The sequence below is a fragment of the Osmerus eperlanus genome, chromosome 21 (genome assembly GCF_963692335.1).
Source record: "Osmerus eperlanus chromosome 21, fOsmEpe2.1, whole genome shotgun sequence".
Classification (NCBI taxonomy): domain Eukaryota; kingdom Metazoa; phylum Chordata; class Actinopteri; order Osmeriformes; family Osmeridae; genus Osmerus; species Osmerus eperlanus.
This window is the reverse complement of record NC_085038.1, coordinates 667,643-691,715: the sequence shown is the minus strand read 5'-3', so window position 1 is coordinate 691,715 and position 24,073 is coordinate 667,643. Positions and strand designations below refer to the sequence as shown.

At 48.9% G+C, this 24,073-nt stretch overlaps 3 protein-coding genes across 5 annotated transcripts; 1 reads left to right on the top strand and 2 right to left on the bottom strand.

Moving 5' to 3' along the window:
• Positions 1-1,989: 1,989 nt before the first annotated feature.
• gpr180 (G protein-coupled receptor 180) lies at positions 1,990-6,948 on the bottom strand. Its single transcript, XM_062447243.1, has 9 exons — positions 6,520-6,948; positions 5,753-5,896; positions 5,100-5,300; positions 4,386-4,566; positions 3,567-3,616; positions 3,257-3,414; positions 2,589-2,780; positions 2,254-2,331; positions 1,990-2,164 (listed from the first exon to the last, which is right to left on the bottom strand). The coding sequence occupies exons 1-9, from the start codon at positions 6,656-6,658 to the stop codon at positions 2,012-2,014; spliced, it is 1,296 nt and encodes a 431-aa protein (XP_062303227.1). The 5' UTR covers positions 6,659-6,948; the 3' UTR covers positions 1,990-2,011.
• On the top strand, positions 6,886-9,594 carry LOC134007647 (dTDP-D-glucose 4,6-dehydratase-like). Its single transcript, XM_062447244.1, has 12 exons — positions 6,886-7,143; positions 7,238-7,304; positions 7,501-7,569; positions 7,756-7,846; positions 7,972-8,114; positions 8,215-8,313; positions 8,453-8,512; positions 8,582-8,625; positions 8,712-8,877; positions 8,975-9,030; positions 9,108-9,205; positions 9,399-9,594. Exons 1-12 carry the CDS (start codon positions 7,097-7,099, stop codon positions 9,482-9,484), a joined length of 1,026 nt encoding a protein of 341 aa, XP_062303228.1. The 5' UTR covers positions 6,886-7,096; the 3' UTR covers positions 9,485-9,594.
• Positions 9,595-9,758: 164 nt separating this feature from the next.
• ddx3xb (DEAD-box helicase 3 X-linked b) lies at positions 9,759-23,967 on the bottom strand. Of its 3 annotated transcripts, XM_062447239.1 has the most exons (18): positions 23,608-23,967; positions 22,472-22,523; positions 22,164-22,211; positions 20,633-20,951; positions 20,337-20,444; positions 20,130-20,229; positions 19,725-19,860; positions 19,343-19,440; positions 17,048-17,146; positions 16,674-16,834; positions 16,400-16,544; positions 15,746-15,890; positions 14,876-14,926; positions 13,944-14,125; positions 13,717-13,834; positions 13,429-13,582; positions 12,894-13,018; positions 9,759-12,789 (listed from the first exon to the last, which is right to left on the bottom strand). In XM_062447239.1, the coding sequence occupies exons 1-18, from the start codon at positions 23,650-23,652 to the stop codon at positions 12,713-12,715; spliced, it is 2,163 nt and encodes a 720-aa protein (XP_062303223.1). In that variant the 5' UTR covers positions 23,653-23,967; the 3' UTR covers positions 9,759-12,712. The 3 variants fall into 3 exon arrangements, with proteins under 3 accessions (XP_062303223.1, XP_062303224.1, XP_062303225.1); XM_062447240.1 differs by lacking the exon at positions 22,164-22,211; XM_062447241.1 differs by lacking the exon at positions 14,876-14,926 and having other exon boundaries at positions 23,608-23,965.
• Positions 23,968-24,073: the final 106 nt, after the last annotated feature.

Below are 24,073 nucleotides of genomic sequence, written 5' to 3'. Positions count from 1 at the left end.
TCTGTTTGGCTTGGAGGGAACCATTAAGTTGTGTGCCAGCCAGTATTACAAAGTCTCAGTGTGTTGCGTATTTGTGTGTGTGTTTGATCACAAGGTCTCAGTGTGTTGCGTATTTGTGTGTGTGTTTGATTACAAGGTCTCAGTGTGTTGTGTATTTGTGTGTGTTTGATTACAAGGTCTCAGTGTGTTGTGTATTTGTGTGTGTTTGATTACAAGGTCTCAGTGTGTTGTGTATTTGTGTGTGTTTGATTACAAGGTCTCAGTGTGTTGTGTATTTGTGTGTGTTTGATTACAAGGTCTCAGTGTGTTGTGTATTTGTGTGTGTTTGATTACAAGGTCTCAGTGTGTTGTGTATCTGTGTGTGTGTTGGACTGTTCGTCTGACCACCAGGCTCCCGGTGGAAGAGTAGTGAAGTCTGAAAGCCAGCAGAGAACATGCAGTGTTCAGCTTTCTGTGACACAAGGTGGCCTATTTAGCTTCCGCAGCGTTTTTAACCACATCAACCACCTTCTCCCCCTCGCTGTGGCGGTCAGAAGAGAAGTTTCCAGCTCTGGGAAATCATAACCACATCCACCCACTTACTGACAACTCTTTAGCCTTTTGGTATTTTTAGCACTTAGTCAACAACAGATATGACATGAATGTTGGTGGTTTACAACCTGGAAGCTTCTTTCTGTTTCTGGGAGTCAGGTGGCTGAGCGGTTAGGGAATCGGGCTAGTAATCTGAAGGTTGCCAGGGCAATTCCCGGCCGTGCCAAATGACGTTGTGTCCTTGGGCAAGGCACTTCACCCTACCTGCCTAAGGGGGAATGTCCCTGTACTTACTGTAAGTCGCTCTGGATAAGAGCGTCTGGTAAATGACTAAATGGAAAATGTAAATGTTTCATTCTGAGACACACATTGAGGAAACTGCTGCTGCCCAGAGAAAACATTACAGGTACAATATTTACTGTTGCATACATGTACGTATAAGACATCGTTAGACCATGAACAACGATAATCGGTCATTTACATTAGACTTGTTAGGCTACATTTGTAATCTAATTTGTAGCAGAAGGTAGTTTTGTTTTGTTGTTCATGGTACAAACACGTACACACACCTTTAATCTACAACTGTGAAGTATTCTTTATTTAAATAAACATACACAGTAATTAAATTTGTACTCTAAAAACATGCTTTACATGAACATTGAGCAGTGTTATTTGATCTTTTTGATGTCCTCTCATATTTTAGCGTAGATCCTGGTGTTGTACAGAAACACCTAGCAGGTCAGAAACACCTAGCAGGTGAGAAACACCTAGCAGGTCAGAAACACCTAGCAGGTGGAGTGATTGTCGTCTCAGGCACTTAGAGGGAAAACCACAGCTGTGATGTCACCACAGCTGTTATGACATCACATCTGGTTCAATAACAACTAGAATGAGCATGAATATTCAAGTATAATTCCACGATTGATGCAAATAGCATTAATACAACTCTCACATGCATTTATATGTCCACAAACTTTGTGCTGGGGATTAAGATACATTTTCCAAGTGATGTGGATACTTACACAAAATAGGTGTATAATAGAAGTCTGACCAATATAACAGAATTAAAAAAAGAAAAGCATTCCATGGTACATTTTGGTATCTCCTATAGACAGACAGTCAGACTGTCAATCCATTATTCTCTCACAAAAGGAACTTTAACTTCAGGAGATTAGTTTCAGTAGGATTTCTCAGTCCAGCACTAGATAAACATCCTCAAACACAAATGAAACATCAGAAAACATTCACATAACTCTGGACTTTGGAGTTCAAGTTCTGGGGTCAGTTCTGTGTGTGTGACCTCTGACCTGCACCTGAGGTTGGGGTCAGGAAAGAGACAGTGAGCTTGTAGTCGTTGTGCAGGGTCAGTGAAACCCCAGGCCTCCACAGTCAATAGGTAGCCCCCAAGCAGGGCCGGTCAGGGGCCTGGGGGGTCAGTGGCCCCCCCAGCCCCCTCGGGACATGGTGAGGGGCTGGGGGGTCAGTGGCCCCCCCAGCCCCCTCGGGACATGGTGAGGGGCAGGCTGACAGAGGAGAGGGAGGAGACCTCCCAGTATAGACTGCGGGACAAGAACAGCTGGTAGAGAATCACCACTGATATAGACTGGCACAGGATCACCCCGATGGTCACCACCTGGACACACACACACACACACACACAGCTTTATAGACTAGTTCCTCCCCAGGCTGTGGGATCTGCTGTGTGGAGGAGAGAGCTCCTACCTTCTGTCTCTGGTGCAGGTTGAACAGCCCAGAGAGCAGCACCAGTACTGGCTGGCACAGGAACCACAGGAGGCAGCCCTGACACACACCACACGACCCGTCAGCAGAGAACCCCGGAGCAGTTAGACACTGAGTCTATTTCTGTGTGTGTGTCTGTGTGTGTGTCTGTGTGTGTGTCTGTGTGTGTGTCTGTGTGTGTGTCTGTGTGTGTGTCTGTGTGTGTGTCTGTGTGTGTGTCTGTGTGTGTGTCTGTGTGTGTACGCATTAAAAGTGTGTGTATGTAAAAGCCTCAGAAAGCGTAGCCTCCCGGTCTGTCCGTGTCTGAGGCGTGTTACCTTGGCGAAGGTGACGTAGAAGTCCCTCTTGAGCGTGCTTCTCTCAGAGCAGGTGGCCTGGTACAGCCCGGAGCCCAGCAGCAGGGCGAGGCCCACCCGCAGGGCGATGAGCAGCAGGCCGGCCACGCTGCGCTGCCCGTGGAAGCCGTGGTGCTCCGTCTCCTCCAGCTGCTCCCACAACAGCAGTGCCCCCTGTGGGCCCCAAGAGGTATTACACACACAGTGCCCCCTGTGGGCCCCAAGAGGTATTACACACACAGTGCCCCCTGTGGGCCCCAAGAGGAATTACACACACAGTGGTGGATGTGCCGGTTGGACATGAATGGGTCGATATCAGGCTTCTGCTGAGCTTGATGATGCTCAATTAATATGAACCAGGTGTGATGGAGCAGGGAAAGGGGGGTCCCCGAGCACCAGGGTTGACAACCGCTGGTCTCAGCTAAAGGACCTGACTGGGGAGTCAGGTGGCTGAGCGGTGAGGGAATCGGGCTAGTAATCCGAAGGTTGCCAGTTCGATTCCCGGTCATGCCAACTGACGTTGTGTCCTTGGGCAAGGCACTTCACCCTACTTGCCTCGGGGGAATGTCCCTGTACTTACTGTAAGTCGCTCTGGATAAGAGCTGCTAAATGACTAAATGTAAATGTAAGGACCGTGGTGGTGTGCGGACCTGCGTGGCCACGCCCCCGAGCGCCAGCGCGGTGGAGAAGGGGGAGGAGCTCCACTGAAGCGGTCTGCTCTGTGTTTTCCTGCTGCGGCCGAGCGTCCAGCCCAGACACAGACTCAGCAGCAAGTACAGCATGGACACCTGGGACAGCACCTCACACACTGGGGAGGAACAGCTCCGTTACAACACACTGAACACAACCTTTCATGGTGAAGTAGGTTTGTGAACGATCTTGGGATCGTAGTGTCCTTATTGGGTGATAGTGTGTGAGAACTACACAAGGATTCAGAACAGGCAGGAATGACAGACTCACACTCAGCCAGGCTTCCCATCAGAGGCACGCCCAGCCCGTCTCTGCAGTACCTGAGGAATACACAGCAGGTCACCCTCTCTACACGCCCTCTCTGCACGCCCTCTCTGGACGCCCTCTCTGGACGCCCTCTCTGGACGCCCTCTCTGGACGCCCTCTCTGCACGCCCTCTCTGCACACCAGCACGGCTGGAGGAAACCAGGTATCCGAAGATGGCAAGTACTTAACCCTTGTGTTATCTTCGGGTCATTCTGACCCATCAGTCATTGTGACCCACCGTCGTATTGCGACAACTTTACCGCATACAAAAACACAGTAAAGAATTTTCTTTTAACCGTTGGGCTGTCTCAGACCCCCCACATTGCAAAGGTAAAAATAAAATTATTTTTATTTATTTTTGTATTGGGTAAAATTGGGTAAACGCAACGATGGTTCGTTATGAACCTTGGGGGTCATGTGACCCGAAGGCAGCACAAGGGTTAAGTAGATTTTTCTGGTATCAGGACTTTACTTCACAATAATTCTGAAAACTTTCTACTTTCACTCCTTACATTTTTTACACAAATATCTGTACTTTCTACTTCTTGAATTTTAAAGCCAGGCTAATTACTTTTTTACAGTTTTAATCTGTATTTGGTGGCATGATCAATATTATTTATTGTCATTGCACGCCTTTTTTCATTTCCTGGCTATCATCCACAAAACAAAAAATATATATATATTTTCCTACAAAGTTTTTAACAAATATTTTCCAACAAGTTTGGATAAAATCTACATAACATTTTTTTAAGGTTGGAATTTTTGTTGTTGTCTGTGACTGACCTGGCCAGGTGGACGTAGTTGCAGAGTGCGGAGACCCCCTGTAGAGCGAGGGCTACGGAGAGCACCTTGAGCACGGTGTGCATGGGGCCGCCCTTACGCAGCGCATGCCACAGAGGCTGCACGTAGATACAGGACGCCAGGAAGTAGGCGAGGATCAACAGGAAGTAGAAACTGTGAAGGCCTGCAACACGAGAGAGAGGTGGGAGATCTGTTCATCTTGAAGAATGAAGACCAAAAATCTGATGTTTTTATGTGTGATCCCTCGCTGGGATTAGGGTTGGTACGATGTTCTTCAGATCCCTGATCTTCTGCTCTACTGTCTGTCTGTTTATCGCTTTGATTAAAATCATCTGCTAAATGAATGAATTGTAATGAATGGTGTTGTCACGTTCATGTTTGCAGCTGGCATCGCGTGTCATGTGATTGTAAAGGTGGCGTAGGGTGATTGGCTGGTTGAGTAAAGGTGGCGTAGGGTGATTGGCTGGTTGAGTAAAGGTGGCATAGGGTGATTGGCTGGTTGAGTGAAGGTGGCGTAGGGTGATTGGCTGGTTGAGTAAAGGTGGCGTAGGGTGATTGGCTGGTTGAGTAAAGGTGGCGTAGGGTGATTGGCTGGTTGAGTAAAGGTGGCATAGGGTGATTGGCTGGTTGAGTGAAGGTGGCGTAGGGTGATTGGCTGGTTGAGTAAAGGTGGCGTAGGGTGATTGGCTGGCTAACCTGCCTCCTCTGAGCTGAAGTGTTCCAGAGGGTTCCCTGCTCCATCTGGGTTCAACAGCATGAGGAGGAAGTGCAGGTCTTCCTGTGCTGGGATGGCGTCCTGGTGGCGGCAGGTGTAGCGGTCGCTGTACAGGGCGTGCCAAGTCTGGGGGGAGGCCTGGGGCGGAATGCTCTGGTTGTGTTCCTCCTGGATCAGGGGAACTGGGACAGGAAGGCAGACGACGACAGGGCACGTTAGAAATGGACGCCATCAATTTGAAATACCACACCCTTACATTACATTTACATTACATTTAGTCATTTAGCAGACGCTCTTATCCAGAGCGACTTACAGTGAGTACAGGGACATTCCCCCCGAGGCAAGTAGGGTGAAGTGCCTTGCCCAAGGACACGTCATTTTGCACGGCCAGGAATCGAACTGGCAACCTTCAGATTACTAGCCCGCTTCCCTAACCGCTCAGCCCCCTGACTCCACCCTTAATATTACTATTATTATACTTTGTAATTTTTCATGCTTTGTTGGACAGTAAAGTAAAGTGTAACAGGAAAGGCAGGGAGAGATAGAGGGGAAGACATGCAGCAAAGGGCCCCTTCAAGCCTTATAATGTACAGTACAACCTCCAGTCCAGCTCCCTGGGGTGAGTGTGACCTACTGGAGAGCTGGGCTCTGGAGAGACGCTCCAGGCAGCTCAGGTTGTCGAAGCCGTCCTCCAGGTCCTGGAAGAGCAGCAGGCGAGCCTCCTTCTCCACCGCCAGAGGAGCGTTCTCCAGTCGGCACACCACCCGACCTCCGCCCCCTGGACACACAGAAGGAGACGGATTACTGGAGTGAAACTGAAGAGGTGAGCGGAAGAGATGTCGATGTTTCATAATATTTTTGTTTCTTTATTCGTTTGTTTTACTGTTAACAGGCAGGACAGAAGCTCTATCATGGATCAAGTTTTTGCAGTTCTGTTTGACCCTACATCTCTGCTGAGCTATGCTCACATCACTGATGAGGGAGGTGATTGTTCTCCTGCTTTGATACTCAAACGAGGCTGTGTTGTTAGAGCTTTGACCTGAGACACCCGCGGTTTAGAATAACACCGTGTTGAGTTTGTATGTTGGTGAACTTTGAACCCTAAACAATCCAAGGTAGTTTTTTTGTTTCACACCTGAGATTTGATCAAGAAGTCTTATCCCACATTTGCTATATTTTGCCTGTCTGGTAGGATAACATGTTGTGTATTTTTTGAAGATATCAACAGGATTCTAAAGAAAGAAAAAATAACCACAAGTAAGGAGTCCCAACGGATCTTGTTTAAAAAATACAACATATTTCTCTAACATGTTCAGTAAGATAAGACAAGCAAGAAATAAGACGCGTGCAACACACACACGCAAATATACATCAAATGCTTTCCTTGAATTTAGTGCCTACCGTGGTACATGAATTTAGTGATGTACTGGCCGATCTGTTGTCGTGCTGCATCACTCTTGAAAACTCCTATGACGGTTTTACCAAATACGACAGGAGTGCATATTATGAAAGCCGTAAGTACGGCCCATAGTCGATACATTGTTGATGAATATTAAATCTTTGCATTAACAGGACATTTATTCGACTACGAATCAATGGAACGATCGACAAACACAGATCCCTGAGCGCTGACAGTTTGATGGATGTCGAGTTCAGCCAATCATTGAGAGACCTTGTTAGGACGTCAAACATGAAAACCAATCAGAAGGACCAAACAGGAATCTCCAAAATGTCCCACCTAACGATAATACGTGTCAACATTGCCGTAGAGCAGCTTTGTACTGTCGTAATATCAGCTATGTGAATCATCTGTGAAGTAGCAAGAAGCGGTGTGTAGTCTCCGTTTTTCAGAACTCCTAAAACATGGGAAGTTAGTTGGATGACTAATTTCAGTCAAGGTGCTTTCGTCCAACATCTCGAATGGTGTTTGTCACGAATGTATTTAAACTGGTCTTCAGTGAGTCTCGGGTGGTGAGAGATGGACTTCTGTACGAATATCCTGGTCACCGGAGGGTCGGGGTTCATGTAAGTGTATCTCTTAGAAATAAAGCGATGTGGACTATAGTTCAGCCTCTGTCAGACTCCAATATCCATCAATACTTTTTTCTCGTCTCTATAGTGGGTCCCATTTCGTCTGTTCCTTGGTCAACAGACATCCAGACTGGCGCGTTATCAATTTGGACAATGTAAGACGCTTTTTGCACTTCTTCAGCTGATGGTTTTGATGTGCTGACTATTTAAGTTACGGTCCTAAACAAAAACTATTCTCTTATTGAAGTTGTCAATATCAATCTCGTTTTGATCACCTCACGTAAACGGGACATTATTGCGTTGGAAAGTTAACGAGTAAAATATAATGATTAACATAATCTGTTCTCACAGATGGACTACTGTGCGAGTGCACGCAGCCTGGAACGCTTTGAAGAGAGAGACAACTACACGTTCATCAAGGTGCGAATATTCGGTTATTGTATTTCAATGATCATGCCAAGCCTATTTGGGCCACTGGAATTATGTAAATAATAGGCCTAGTCTACATGTAGACCAAAAAAAATGTCAATTTAGTTTTCAAAGCTAAATAACACTTGTGTGCATATTCCTAAATTCTGATGCCAATCTGTATCTTTTTGTTAACAGGGGGACATTTGCAATCCACGCTTGGTAAACCATATTTTCGCCACAGAAAACATAGATATTGTTTTTCATCTGGCCGCCAAAACACACGTTGGTGAGAATCGACTATACTTTCCTGATTAAGTTTGTTTTTAATTGCGCCTAAAAACGACCTAACTACAACCTATGCGCCGTTTCTGCCAAAGATATAGGATAATAACACCATTTATTTTCTTGTAGAGTCTTCCTTCGTCTGTCCATCAACCTACCAGAGGGTGAACGTGGAAGGGACGCGCGTGCTACTGAAGGGAGCGTTCGACGCCAAGGTGGCCAAGTTTGTTTACATCAGCACAGACGAGGTTTACGGACAGAGCCTGGATAAGGTCCGTTCACACAGACGTCTCATAAAACTTTTACAGATTATTAATAACAGATCTCCACAGATTTAATACAGGCGGTGATGACGGTTTGTCTTTATAACAGGCGTTTGAGGAGACCAGCCCAAGACGACCCTCCAACCCGTACTCCAACACCAAAGCAGCCGCAGAGTGTCTGGTGTTGTCCTACTGGGAAAAGTACAGGGTGAGATTACTGTTCAGGCAACATCTCATACCATCTGTAGAGCGCATCTGTAGAGGGCTCCAGCACCTATAACCAACATAAACGTCAAAGATGCATTTGAGCTAATTGACAGTGTAATTAGTTGGTTTGTTTTTATCAGTTTCCTGTGATCGTGACAAGGAGCAACAACGTCTATGGACCCAGACAGTTCACTGAAAAGGTACTCCAACGTCCTTTGACGAATCTTGCTTGTGTTCCTCAAAAATATTAATGTAGTTTTTTTTTAAAGGTCATTCCAAGATTCGTCTCTCTTCTGCAAAACGACAAGAAGTGGTAACATTTGACATTTAGCATCAATTATAATTTTTGTAGGCTACTCATTGTGTTTGTTGACTACAAGCCCCATAATCCTCTCTTAGTACCATACAAGGCACAAGGCCCCAGTCTCGCCACTTCCTGTTTGTGGAGGATGTTGTTGAGGCCCTTTTCACCATTCTGGAGAAAGGGATTGTGGGAGAAATCTACAACATTGGGGCCGACTTTGAGATCTCCATCATCCAGCTGGCCAGAGAGCTAACCAAGATGGTAAGGTCGAGTCCATGTCCTTGTGATCGTGTCCGCTGCTTTCGTCTTAAAACATATAGAAGTAGAAGGGGAATAAACATGCCTGTGTTTCTCCCAGGTCAGGAACGTGCCGGACTCGGACCTGGGTGATTGGTTAGAGTTTGTTGCCGAGCGGTAGGTGAATTACAGTTGGAATAAAAACGTTAGCAAAAAAGCAGCTTGACCTGAGGAATCTGACCTCTGACCTCCAGGCCCCAGGTTGACCTCAGGTACCCCATCAACTCGGACAAGCTCAGGCATCTGGGCTGGGCGCCGGCCGTCTCCTGGGCAGAGGGCATCAGGACGACAGGTACAGCTCACTTGTGCTGTTCCTCGTTGAAAATATGCAATACAGAGAATTACTTTGTTTTCTGTACATGCATTATTAAATGGTGGTGGTGGGGGACTGCAGATCAAGAAGTTTCAGGTCCAGATCACCCCTGCCATTTTTACAGATTTTGATAATTTGATCATGACTTCAGGTCATCCGTTTCTGTTTGCAGTGAAATGGTACCAAGAGAATCCAGACTTCTGGGAGGAGTTTACAGAACAGCCAATCAGCTGTGAGCCTCACACTCAGGACCAATAGACACACTGGAGATGAAGGAACATCTTATGGTTGAAAAGACACAAATGTTTTGTATGATAATGACCAAGATGGATTGTACAACTTTTAAAAAATTAAATAAAAAATATTTAACTTAAGCCAGAATGTTTTTTTTTGACTGAAGTGAAACTGTCCTAGCACCGAGCCAAACATGCTCTGAGTGTGGACTACATGTGTTTGTGATGAGTGAGTCATCAAAATGAAAGTGATCAACGATATACCTCCTTCCACCTCAAGTAACAGATACAAACGTTGGTTACGTATTTGCAAGTCCAAACTTTTAATTTTGGTAAAATCATACAATAAATGCACAGGTAAGTGTTCTCGTGCAGTGCACAGCCTCTAAACTGAATATTACATTTTACATACTACATAAAGCAAATACTAACTAGTGGGACACTTGAGGAGTACGAAGTGTTTTGCCAGCCAAAAGCCCACAAACTCTCACATCTTTTCTTGTACCAAAGACATTTCGCTTCAGCTGTGGCTTGCCAAATACTCGCTCAAGAACTCTCACCAAGGCCCAAATATACACACAACAATAGAGCAGAACCACATGTTTTTTTTTTTTTTCAGATTGCCATGTGCCAGACATTCACTGGGGGAGGAGGGGGGGAGAAAACTCAGAAACAAAATAAACTAAATTGAATTGGAGAGAATCTGGACACTTATTTGCACTAGTACATGTTTTTTTTAGAAAATGGTTTTGATCATTTTTATCCAAACCTTGGCATTGGTTGGTTGTTTCAAATTTTGATTGCCAATTACATGATAACGGCTGATTAGATGTAGCTGCTATGAGGCCTGCAGCAGAAGGTGTAGTAACAGGTGTTTTGATATGAGTCCAATATGACTTTGACATTAAAAAGCTCACACTACCCCGAAAAATATAAATTTCCACGCATACCGGTGACATTCAACATTCAAGTGCCAGTGTTTTTGTACTGTCTTTTGGTCAAGTTTCTTAAACTATCACGTTTTAGGCTTATAAAAATAAATATTTCTCGAAAATGCTTAATAAATTACACAAACTAGCAGCGAAAGTAGAATCTAGTACTGTGTGCAAATAGCTAAATTCCAAGACTGCTACTGTACTAACCCCTGGTCCCAAATAAATCCTGGTTTAAATAGTGATAACACTTTCCCCTTTCTGAAACAAGCTGCGTTTCTCATAACCTCACACACACTTCTGAAGCTTCAACAAGGACACGTACTCAACACAACATTTATATAAAACTCTAAATGTGCAATAAAAGAACTTTCTGTAAAACTTGATGGGCGAACATCACAAAGGGGCCTAGACCTAACTTAAGTAGCACCAATCAATCTTAAGTTATCACAACACTGTCAGTGCATCTGTTCCATGACCACCAAGTCAATGTTATCTTATTCAAATGTCAAGGCACGACACACTTTGAGAATATATATGCATCTATTGCACTTTAAAGTTAAATGCCATTTCCTGCAAATGTTCGGCCAATCCTCCACATGGAGAAAGCCTGTATGCCAGTGAGACAGGCTGGCCAGTGATTTTACAAAATGCACCTATACGACCCATCCCTCAAGGGAAGAATAGCTGCATTGATTTTGTGTAGGAAAATATGAGCGCCCAGTCACATGGGATAGATGCACCAGCCAGGGAACACTGCATTCTTCTCCAGCGGTGCACTGGAAAGCAAAACTGTACTACCCATCAACCCCCTTGCTACGGGTGCAGTTCTCCAGTTAGCTCTGTACATGAACGACTCTCGCTGACCCTGACTGCCTGCCTGGGCCCCTGACCACCTCCCTGGACTCTATGTGGAAGAGCTTGTATCTCGACACAGTTGACCCGAGAATGTCTTTCGGATTCAAACGCAGCTTGAAAAAAATTAAAATAAACTAGAAAATTGAACAAAAAACAAAAGAGTGGAGAACTTTTGTAACAAATAAAAGCCTGCTGCAGAATTTGTTTGCTTTTAAACTCCTTGACCAAAAAACAACAACACTTGCATGTCTGTCCTGACAACAAGCAAAGCTGCACAGGGTCTGTGTGGTCCAATGGCAACCATTCAAACTTCACTTTCAATATGGCAAGCGTTGATTAATTTGCTAAGATTTTTCAGTTCAGTTTTGTAAATACTGAAAGACGGTTGGCCTTCAATTTCCATGCTTGTCAATTCCAATCCTTCAAAAATGTTTCAAGTAAAAAACAAATCAATCAAATGCCTATTTCACCCACTGTCCAACCTGCAAGGCCCTTCTCCTAGCTGCCACTACAACAAGTTTATTTACAAGTGGGTCATTTAACGTAACCACTGAACAGTCCAAGTACATTGTGCGGTTGGACGTTTCATTTTCAAATGCTTCATTTTAAAATTTTCACAATTGTTGAACTGGAATGGCTCATTTAGTGAAGACTACCATATTCCTCTCCAGGATAGAGTGAGCGAGAACATTAACTATTTTCCCTTGAAAAGTGCTTTTGCCACAAGGGTTTTGAAAGTCTGTAGTGGAAATCTTGTGGCTAAAACTGGGATGTTTCCATCCATCCGTGTTCCTGCGACAAATTTGAGGCTCAAATGGACACATGAACCAGTAGTCATGTCGTCTCAGTGTTTGCCAAGGTTTGATTTAGCTCAAGCTTATTTTGTTTTCCTTCCAAATAAAATTAACATAACAATGTTAACAAAACAATTTAGTTCCTGTTTGGCCAGGTTTCGGCCTATAAAGTTTAAAAAGAAATCAAAGCGTAAACGATCTAATTGTTAAAGGCACAGTACATTAACAAACAAATGATCCTCAATATATTTTTTTCTGTTACAAAGAAAGAAAATGCAGTTGAAGAGAGAAAAAAAAAACAACACAAATCTACAAGTCCCAAGATTCTACATTAGTTATCGTCGTCACCAACAACCATCCCATGATTCCTGAGCCGGGCCTCTGGGATTGGCTCCGTGACCCTGGCTCTCGTCTCCCAACAACTTGTCTCTCCTCTCGGCTCCATGTTTGGAAAAGTGGTCAGAGAATCACAGCTGGTAATGTACTGCAGAGTCTGGTTAGAAGCTACACAGGGGTTTATATAGTCTGGCTTAGTTTACACATGTGGTTCCTGTCTCAGTGAGTTTGGCGTGGTGCAACCCACTGCGATCGTGGGGGTGGGAGGGGGGGTGGTATAGGAGACCAGGGAGGGGGGGGTGAGGGGGTAGAGGAGACCGGGGGTGAGGGTGTTCAGTTGCCCCACCAGTCCACCTGAGAGTGGGTATAGTTTCCTCCATAGCCGTCGCTGTAGAAGTTTCCAAACCCGCCTGTGATTGAAGAGAACAAAGTGAGACAGCTGCACTTGGACCTCTCAGCAGGTACCTCTCAGCAGGTACCTCAGACAGACGCAGGCTGGATGAGCGATCCTTACCCCCGCCGAACCCCCGGTTCCCTCCGTGTCCTCCAGGGTTACGCCCCCCACGCCCACCGAAGCCCCCGGTGTTGCCGCCCCCGCTGGTCTGGCGGTAGTCCCGCGCCCCGAAGCCGCCAGAGAACCTGAGAGGGGAGGGTGGAGGAAACAGGGAGTCAGGTGGCTGAGCGGTTAGGGAGTCGGGCTAGTAATCTGAAGGTTACCGGTTTGATTCCCAGCTCTGCCAACTGACGTTGTGTCCTTGGGCAAGGCACTTCACCCTACTTGCCTCGGGGGAATGTCCCTGTACTTACTGTAAGTCGCTCTGGATAAGAGCGTCTGCTAAATGACTAAATGTAAACAGACCTCAAAACCTCAACGCCACCAAGGAACCTCCATCCCCCTCCTGGGGCTTCATGATGAAGAGCGCCCTCTCTTCTATCCATGTCTCCCTCTCATCTAATCATCCCTCTTATCATATATCTCATGCCTCCATCGATGGCTTTATCTATGGTCTTATGCCCAGTGCCTCCCTGTGGTCAGAAGTGAGTCGTACCTCTTGGAGCGCCCCCTGCTGCTGCTCTTGTGCTGGTGTTCGTAGGCTAGACTCTCCAGCCAGGAGGGCACCTCCTGCTTGGCCTCTACCAGGATGTCCAGCAGGTCCTTTGTGATGTTCCCGTTCTTATCGTTGAAGAACGATGTGGCCAGACCTGCACGCGACATTTGATCAAACACAAACATTATATCAGAAACCAACTTAAACAGAATACCATGTGGAAGGTTTAGAATGATGCGGAAGGTAGTGGAAGCTTCTAGAAGTGTGTGGGTTCAGCCGTGTGCTCACCCAGGTTGCCCACGCGTCCGGTTCGTCCAATGCGGTGGACGTACTCCTCGATGTCACTGGGGAGGTCGAAGTTGATGACGTGCTTCACATTTGAGATGTCCAACCCCCTCGCTGCCACCTGCACAGGAGAACACACACACACACACTCAAGACTGTGGTCTTTCACCTCAACACTGAAGAGTGCGTTCTCTCTTTTGAGTGCGTGCATGCATGCGTGCGTGCCTCACCGCTGTGGCCACCAGGATGGGGCATCGTCCTGAACGGAACTGATGCAACGCTTCCTCTCGGTCTCTCTGGGAACGGTCTCCATGGATACTGGTGCAGGCGTAGCCCTCGCGGTACAGGAAGTCCTCCAGGGCGTCAGCTCCCTTCTTGGTCTCCACAAACACCAGCGTCAGGGAGTCCTTTCCTGGGGCAGGGGGACAGGTACCACTCAAGACACAGGTCAAGCTCTCCTTAGGGTTGTGTGTGTAAATTATTTTCCCCAGTTGCCCCAGAATGAAAAACAGCTAATCTTTGTGAATGGTGCACAAACAACACTGCAATACAGAAGATCTAGCCAGGCTGCTACTGGGATGAGGAGGAGGGGGTGGAGGCCAAGCCAACAAGAGAAGGACAAAAGGCAGACAACTTCAAAAGGTTCGAAGAAAATAGTGGTTACAGTTCTTTTAGTTACAGTTCTATGGCAGTCTTACTGCTGATGTTAGGCTGTGGGTATCAGCTCTGCCTAACCCAGAGGGTTAAAAATGCATCTTTCCCTGCTTCCTGGAGGCCATGTGCACACACCTGCCTGCCTCAGGAAACAGGTGGAAACATTTGTAAGCGGTTTCTGGTATAGTGGAGTGCTTTGGCATGCTGGCCATTAAGAAAGAAGCAGGTGGTGTTCAGGTATGTTGACACAGAGGACTGACAAGCAGGCAGGCAGGCAAGCTGACAAGCAAACACCACCCACCCACAAACAAAGACTTCCTCAAATAATATCAAATGAGTGCCGTCACAATTACAAAGACAAGATGGCCGACTGACACCAACATGGAACCTAATGGGACCTCATACAGAAATGGAGATACTATGGGTAACCATTTAAAACAAAACAATCATATGAAATGATGTAAAAAGGCACCTACGTCCACTGTAGTCATAATAAATTCCTACTTACCGGGTTTCTCTATGTTTTCAACTGCATTATCCTGAGCCTCGCTGGGAATGACTTAGGATAGAACCAAACCCCGTGATGAACGTATGGCACTTTGATATCAGGTGAAACAATTTCAAACTGACACTTAAGATGTGAACATCAGAGCCAGAGGTTAGGAACCTGTTTAAAACGGTCCCATCCACACAAACAGTGTCTGTCTCAATGAGAATGATACATATCGAGTTGTCACCATGGCAATATTTTTACTTTGATACTGATATCAAGTGCTGCGGTACTTGATGCTGAACCAAAACTAACGACAACAAATCTAATAAAAGGGGTTATGTACTGGCACGTGCCGGTTCACTTTGACAGTTCAGTTCTGCTGATAAACTATTTAGCAGCAGCGGATTACCGTGCTACACTAGCCCCATTAGTGGCAGCCTGGAGAGCAGACTGGAGAGCAGCGCACCATCTATGGCTCTGCGACTGAACGCACACATGTTCTGTTAATGACAGATCTAATCTAGATGTAGGCTACAGTACAGGTTTGGTGGCAAGAAATTCCAGAACCAATTTCTGTCTTATCGTTTTTACAAAAAGGTAAAAGAGTTTCTGTGCACAGATAGATACTGTTAAACAGCCCAAATATTAGGATGAGGTGTGAACTGGAGATGGTTCTTTGGTATCAGGAATAAACAAAATGCCACAGCATTTGTTCCAACTAACTTCTATCAATTCCACAGTGAGGCTTTCCTCTAACCCTATAGCCTACATCAAACCTGTATTAGTTAAAGCCACACACACAGGTGCGTGCACACACACACACACACAGGGCAGTACGTCAGTTACACGCCAGGCTAGACACAGCGGGGGAGGGGAGGGGTTTACCTGTGGCGTTGAGCAGGTCGAGCAGGAAGGATCGCTTGTCATTCTCCTCCACCCACACCACCTTCTGGGTGATGTTCTCTGAGGTGGAGCCCACACGCCCCACCGCCAGGAAGATGTACTCCTCCAGGAAGTCACGAGCCAGGATCTAGGAACACATCATCGTCAAGAGTGTTCAGGTGAGTGTTCAGGTGAGTGTTCAGGTGAGTGTTCAGGTGAGTGTTCAGGTGAGTGTTCAGGTGAGTGTTCAGGTGAGTGTTCAGGTGAGTGTTCAGGTGAGTGTTCAGGTGAGTGTTCAGGTGAGTGTTCAGGTGAGTGTTCAGGTGAGTGTTCAGGTGAGTGTTCAGGTGAGTGTTCAGGTGAGTGTTCAGGTGAGTGTTCAGGTGAGTGTTCAGGTGAGTGTTCAGGTGAGTGTTCAGGTGAGTGTTCAGGTGAGTGTTCAGGTGAGTGTTCAGGTGAGTGTTCAGGTGAGTGTTCAGGTGAGTGTTCAGGTGAGTGTTCAGGTGAGTGTTCAGGTGAGTGTTCAGGTGAGTGTTCAGGTGAGTGTTCAGGTGAGTGTTCAGGTGAGTGTTCAGGTGAGTGTTCAGGTGAGTGTTCAGGTGAGTGTTCAGGTGAGTGTTCAGGTGAGTGTTCAGGTGAGTGTTCAGGCAAAGGTACCTGGATCTCCTTGGGGAAAGTGGCGCTGAACATCATGGTCTGTCGCAGGCCCTTGGGCGGCATGGTGTCCTGCTCCACAATGCGTCTGATCTGAGGCTCAAAGCCCATGTCCAGCATGCGGTCAGCCTCGTCCAGCACCAGGTAACTGGGGCAGAGGTCAGGGGTCACCACAGGGATACACAACACAGCCGGAGCTGCCTCTGGGAGTCCACCAAGTCACCTGGTGTTCCCCCTCCCTGTCTCTCACACACCCTCCCCCTCGCTCCCTCCGTACTTGCAATAGTCCAGGCCGATCTTGCCCCTCTCCATCATGTCTACCAGGCGTCCGGGCGTGGCCACCAGCAGGTGGCAGCCTCGCTCCAGGTCTCTGATCTGCTGGCCAATGTCTGCTCCTCCGTAGACCACGCAGGGACGCACACGAGAGCGGTACGCGACCTGGGTGGGAGTGAGAGAAAAAAGGAAAGAGAGCGAGAGAGGAGGAGAGCACAAATAATGTGTGTTACACTGCAGAACTGTAATCCCAGTGTCGCCGGCTGGCATGGGAACACAAGCGCAGGAGGCCTCCACAGCCAGGCCCCTCCCCGTGCCAGCCAGGCCCCTCCCCGTCCCTGAACGCAGGGGTGTGTGTGAGGGAGACGGCCTGCTCACCTTCCTGGCCTCCTCGTAGATCTGCAGGGCCAGCTCTCTGGTGGGGGCCAGGACCAGCGCGATGGGGAACTGCTTACGCCTCCCATACTTCCCGTTCTCCTGCAGGGGCGCATCAAGAAACATATAACCTGTCCGTTGTTATGACTACACAAAGAAATATGAATGGACCAGACACCAGTCTTCAACAAGGCCTACACACCAAGACTCCTGTTCATGTCTCCGCACACGCCTCCACCCTCCCCAACATCCACGCTCCTCACACGCCTCCACCCTCCCAAACATCCACGCTCCTCACACGCCTCCACCCTCCCAAACATCCACGCTCATAACACGCCTCCACCCTCCCCAACATCCACGCTCCTCACACGCCTCCACCCTCCCCAACATCCACGCTCCTCACACGCCTCCACCCTCCCCAACATCCACGCTCCTCACACGCCTCCACCCTCCCCAACATCCACGCTCCTCACGCCTCCACCCTCCCCAACATCCACGCTCCTCACACGCCTCCACCCTCCCCAACATCCACGCTCCTCACGCCTCCACCCTCCCCAACATCCACGCTCCTCACACGCCTCCACCCTCCCCAACATCCACGCTCCTCTCACGCCTCCACCCTCCCCAACATCCACGCTCCTCACACGCCTCCACCCTCCCCAACATCCACGCTCCTCACACGCCTCCACCCTCCCCAACATCCACGCTCCTCACACGCCTCCACCCTCCCCAACATCCACGCTCCTCACACGCCTCCACCCTCCCCAACATCCACGCTCCTCACACGCCTCCACCCTCCCCAACATCCACGCTCCTCACGCCTCCACCCTCCCCAACATCCACGCTCCTCACACGCCTCCCCAACATCCACGCTCCTCACAAGCCTCCACCCTCCCCAACATCCACGCTCCTCACACGCCTCCACCCTCCCCAACATCCACGCTCCTCACACCTCCACCCTCCCCAACATCCACGCTCCTCACACGCCTCCACCCTCCCCAACATCCACGCTCCTCACACGCCTCCCCAACATCCACGCTCCTCACACGCCTCCACCCTCCCCAACATCCACGCTCCGCACACGCCTCCACCCTCCCCAACATCCACGCTCCTCACGCCTCCACCCTCCCCAACATCCACGCTCCTCACACGCCTCCCCAACATCCACGCTCCTCACACGCCTCCACCCTCCCCAACATCCACGCTCCTCACACCTCCACCCTCCCCAACATCCACGCTCCTCACACGCCTCCACCCTCCCCAACATCCACGCTCCTCACACGCCTCCCCAACATCCACGCTCCTCACACGCCTCCACCCTCCCCAACATCCACGCTCCGCACACGCCTCCACCCTCCCCAACATCCACGCTCCTCACGCCTCCACCCTCCCCAACATCCACGCTCCTCACACGCCTCCCCAACATCCACGCTCCTCACACGCCTCCACCCTCCCCAACATCCACGCTCCGCACACGCCTCCACCCTCCCCAACATCCACGCTCCTCACGCCTCCACCCTCCCCAACATCCACGCTCCTCACACGCCTCCACCCTCCCCAACATCCACGCTCCTCACACGCCTCCACCCTCCCCAACATCCACGCTCCTCACGCCTCCACCCTCCCCAACATCCACGCTCCTCACGCCTCCACCCTCCCCAACATCCACGCTCCTCACACGCCTCCACCCTCCCCAACATCCACGCTCCTCACACGCCTCCACCCTCCCCAACATCCACGCTCCGCACACGCCTCCACCCTCCCCAACATCCACGCTCCTCACGCCTCCACCCTCCCCAACATCCACGCTCCTCACGCCTCCACCCTCCCCAACATCCACGCTCCGCACACGCCTCCACCCTCCCCAACATCCACGCTCCTCACGCCTCCACCCTCCCCAACATCCACGCTCCGCACACGCCTCCACCCTCCCCAACATCCACGCTCCTCACGCCTCCACCCTCCCCAACATCCACGCTCCGCACACGCCTCCACCCTCCCCAACATCCACGCTCCTCACGCCTCCACCCTCCCCAACATCCACGCTCCTCACGCCTCCACCCTCCCCAACATCCACGCTCCGCACACGCCTCCACCCTCCCCAACATCCACGCTCCTCACGCCTCCACCCTCCCCAACATCCACGCTCCTCACACGCCTCCACCCTCCCCAACATCCACGCTCCTCACGCCTCCACCCTCCCCAACATCCACGCTCCGCACACGCCTCCACCCTCCCCAACATCCACGCTCCTCACGCCTCCACCCTCCCCAACATCCACGCTCCAAACACACAAACCTGTCCTGAAGCTTTGGCAGCAGCGAGTGCTTCTCCAGGTCCCTCAGTGTAGATCTGACTCAACATAGGGAGAAGGAAGGCTGCAGTCTTACCAGAGCCTGCCACACACACACACACACAATAGGGTTACACAAGATTCCCGTAATAAAGTATAATTTAGCTCTTATCCTCAGTGACGTACAGTGCAGGGGGGATTTGAACCTGTGACCTCTTGATCTGTAAATGCTCTAGCCAATGATCTACACCCATCCCCCAACCATTTGCGTGTGTGTAGCTCAGTGCTAGAACATGTGACTGCAGATCAGGTGGGTCGCAGGTTTAAATCCCCCGTCCGCTGCTTGGGTGACAGCGTGCACTCCAGGGGGTGGTTGGGGGTGGGTACCTGTCTGGGCGCAGGCCATCAGGTCTCTCTTGTTCTTGATGATGGGGATGGCATACTTCTGCACGGGGGTGGGGCGCGTGTAGCGACTCAGAGCGATGTTCCCCATGATGATCTCCCCCATCGCCACGTCCTGGAACTGGAACACACACAGGTTTGTTTTTCTATCCTACTGGGGCCCGATCATTCAACATTGTGTCATCTCTAATCACTAACCCTTAAGCTTAACCCTTGATGTAATTCTAACCCTGTAAAAATGCACTTGAAGTTCCATGTTCCACTACACTTGTGAGGACATTTTGTCCCCATAAAGGTAGTTAAAAAAGACTAACAGAAGTTAGATCTCTTAAGTGAGTTTGAGCTCTGAGGGGTTCTGGAGGGATTGACAACATCCTGATTCAGACTCACGCTCTCGATGTGATGTGGACAGTTCTGGCCTGTGGCCTCAACAGGAATATCGTCGTACTTCTCAAAGTTAATACCCGTGTTGCTTCCGGAGAACAGCTCACTGCGGGAAAGATCACAACACAGTCAGCAAGAACAACTAGGAGACAGTGGCAGTTGTTTGTATGAAGCAGGCGGGGCTGGAGGGTGGGGGAGGGTGGAGGAGCTCACTGTTCCAGGCGTTCGTTGGGGGGGATGGGTTTGGACCAGTCCTCGTCGTCCCTGCTGTCCTCCACCCAGCGGCTGTTCCCCGCGCCGCTGAACCCTCCGCGCTCGTACCTGACAGCCACACAGAGAACAGTCACATCTCATCCATAATGACGTACAAATAGTGCTAGTAGAACATACAGCAGAAGATCCTGGATCAGAAGTGCGTGGTTCTAACAGCGTTTAGGTGGCCAGAGTCAAAGAACGATGTTTAAATGACTAGTGTAGTTTGACTGAGTGGTGTAGCTTGGTCTGCTAACCTTCCTCTGGAAGCGGAGCCGCGGTCGTTGAAGAAGGCAGACTTCCCCCTGTCGGCTCTGCCCCCGAAGCTCGTGTAGGCATCCTTGGCCGTGGTCCAGCCGCCATCTTTGTTTTCGTACCCGCCGAACCCCACCGTCTGCATGGGCTGGATGGGGTTGTAGGCCCCACCCCTGTTCCCGCGGTAACCCCCCCCACCGCCCCGCCCCCTCTCCATGCGAGGGGGGCCGCGCCCGAAGCCATTCCCGCCATTCATGCGGTTGTCGTGATAACCGTTCACGAAGCCGTTGCTGCGTCCACCGTCCCACCCTCCAGGGGAGTCTTGGGGGGAGAAGAAGAAGGGGGAAAGAAACGGAGAGAACATGACGACAGTGACCTTCCAGAACAATCACATTACATCATCGAAGGATTGTTAGTCAGTTGCATGTGCTCATGTCAAAATCCCAGCAAAACAATTAAGAACACATTGGTTATCGATTAGTGACACCTGCAGGGAAAATCAGTTTGACATCAAGAGACACAGACCTGAGATCATCTTACCTTCTCCACACCTCATATGCAGGTCACATGGTACAAACCAACATGGTGCCACCACAGAGACAGAGCTGTAAGTCGACATACTTAGCTGCTCTGCAGTGGCAACTTTACAACGTCTGGTCAAACATCTGTCGCCTCAAAAGCAAGGTCCCAATCCAGGGTACAAGCAGCCCCTGCCACCTCGTCTGTCCCTCGCTTACAGAGTCAGTGAGACTGTAGAGGAGATGAGCTGGTAACACCACTGATGCATGGAGGAGCCAGCCCTGTCTCCGGTCCACCAATCACAGAAGGCTTCGCTTCCAAAACACGCAGAACACGTCTGCTGTCCTTCACCAAACAGGACGACATCATAGCATTGGCCCTCCAATCAGATTGAGGCTTTTGCATCGGCAAGCAATTAATGAATGCATGCCATTAAAGATATTAATAAAACTGTTCCTGAAACGCCAGAGCTTCCCTCAGCTAAAAAGCCGTCAAAAAAGGACTGACGGCTCCTTCCAGGTGCCATTGAGTAAGAGCTCTGTCTAGCAGAGGAATAAGCATTTCCTGTTGTAAGAAGAAGAAGAAAAAGCCAACAGTGTCATGGTAGGGGTAGTGTCTAAACCGTCTTCATGATTAAGAACATGCTGCCGGTGTGTGTGGTAGTGGGAGTGATCTGCCTTTGGAGAGCATGGACCTGGTGTTCAGATGAGCAAAAGCCCAGAAACTGTCAAGCCATGAGGCGCTTCGCCAGCATCCCTGCAGCGCGCTCTCATGCTCCGCTTCAGTTATATCTACAGGAGTATTTCTAAATCAGTTCCCAGGTGTTTAGGGGACAGAGTCTGGAAGGAGAGGAAGGGAACCGCTGTGGTTGAGTTTTGTTGGAGAGGAGGGGGTTCTAGGAGTGATGGTGAACTATGGTGTGCAATCAATTGAGACACTGCTTTGACGGGTCCTTGGTAGTCAAGGTTAGGGGCCCTTACCTCCACCCTGTACGTCGGGGGAGTCGACACTTACCATTTTTGGCAGCCTCTTTGTTCCGTAAATGAGGTGGAATGTAACGCCCTAGAGAGACAGACTCGTGAGAACAGGGGCAGCACAGCACAACAGACACAAACACTGGCAGGGGGATCCTGGATTACTGGTCTTAATCTCAAGTGTCTCATCTACCCCCGCAAATGGACATGGCTCCACTTCCTTGAGCAAAACAAAACAGTATGCCTAGCGGAAAGGACCAAAGGCCTAAAAAGAGCCTGTGGCCTGTGTCCGTGTCTCTTAAGGGCCAGAGATTGTGTCAGAAGAGGATAAGAATGCATGTTACTTACTGCCAGTGCCTCCACCCTGACCGTCAATAGAACCCAAGTCCAGAACAGCAAGCTGGAAGGAAGAGGAGAAGCACTGTTAAGCATCACCTGACACCAAACATGCCAGCTATCCCTTACACAGCAGCGGCTCCCTGTCAGCACTTAGCACACATCAGGTCTGGTTAGTCCGGGTTGCACTGCGCGTAATCACCGCACATTGCAACTTTCGTATACTGTTGGTCCACGAAAGGCATCTAAAAGTCAACTGTGGGAATGACTCGTGCAGACAGAACTATAGACGTGGACCCCAATCTATTTCGTATGCTAGACAATCAGAGCCAATAATCAGTGGTTTTTAAATCAAGAACGTAACTCTATTCTCTGTTGGTTTAAAGTGACGGATGTAGATCTCAGATGCCCGTGATGCGTAACTAATAAGACGCAAATGGGGTCATTTTTTCCAGTTTCAGAAGAGGGCCTGCGACCAGCATGGCTAACGAGCACATTTCCATCAAAGATGCGAGGTAAATAAACTACAAAACGTCAAACTATGGATGACGGTGGTTTGTTACTGACCGTCAATTTGTTAGCTGGTTTGTGTTCTTCCAACCACGACAGTGATGAAGATAACAATTACATCAAAAAATGCCAGACTGCTGACTGGCAGTCTTTACCGGCATCAGCTAGGCGTAGCGAACACCGAGGCCAGTTTTCCTAGCAGCAAGGCCAAGGCTAACGCTACCTAGAGCTAGCTATAGCCCACAGCTAGTCGGCAAATTAATAAATCAAGCAAACCACATGTTACGTAAATTGACAGTACGACATTCTACTCCAAACTAGTAAAGTAAACGGAATACCTAAGTTTAGTTATCAGATTCGCACTCAGCGATAATGTCGCACTCGGCATTTTAGCTAGGACTCGAGGTACCGCCATCATCACTCGTCTCCCCACTACCGAACACCACAGTCGACCTCCATTTTAACCAGATTCGACGACACACGCAGTTTAGCTAGCAAAGCTAGCCTAGCTAACATTAGCCGGACTAGCATAATGCAGCTAACAAGCCGGCCTACTGCTGTCCACTATCTTTTTTTGACTTTTGATTCCAAATGAATGACAAGACAAATAAAACGTAGATTTAAAAATGAAAACTCACCTGCTGTTCTAGACCGTGTACATTTTCGACGGCCACATGACTCATAACTAAGGAATATTGAGGAAAAATTTTGACGTCAAAAAAGGATCTCTTTGTTTGCCGGTTTGTCTTCCTAGTAGCTCCGCCGCTTGGCCGCCCTCCTTTGTCAGTTTCCCCCAAAAATGTATAACGTTAGACAATATATGTTGATGTATATATCTTGGTATTTCAAATTATATTAGCTTTATGCTTATTTAATGCAGTAACGTTGGCTTAGCCCGAGTCCGGTGGAAGCTTTGCAAATTCTACCGAAACTAATAGCTTGTGGTCCGTGTGCTGCTGTAATGGAACTAGGACACCGACGGAGGAATGTTATTGGTTGAGCTGACTCAAGCAGGCTCGCTACTTATCGCGACGCTTAGATTTGGAACCTGTCACCGTCACCTGATGACAGAGAAGCAGCGGGCTGGCGTATATCATGTCATAT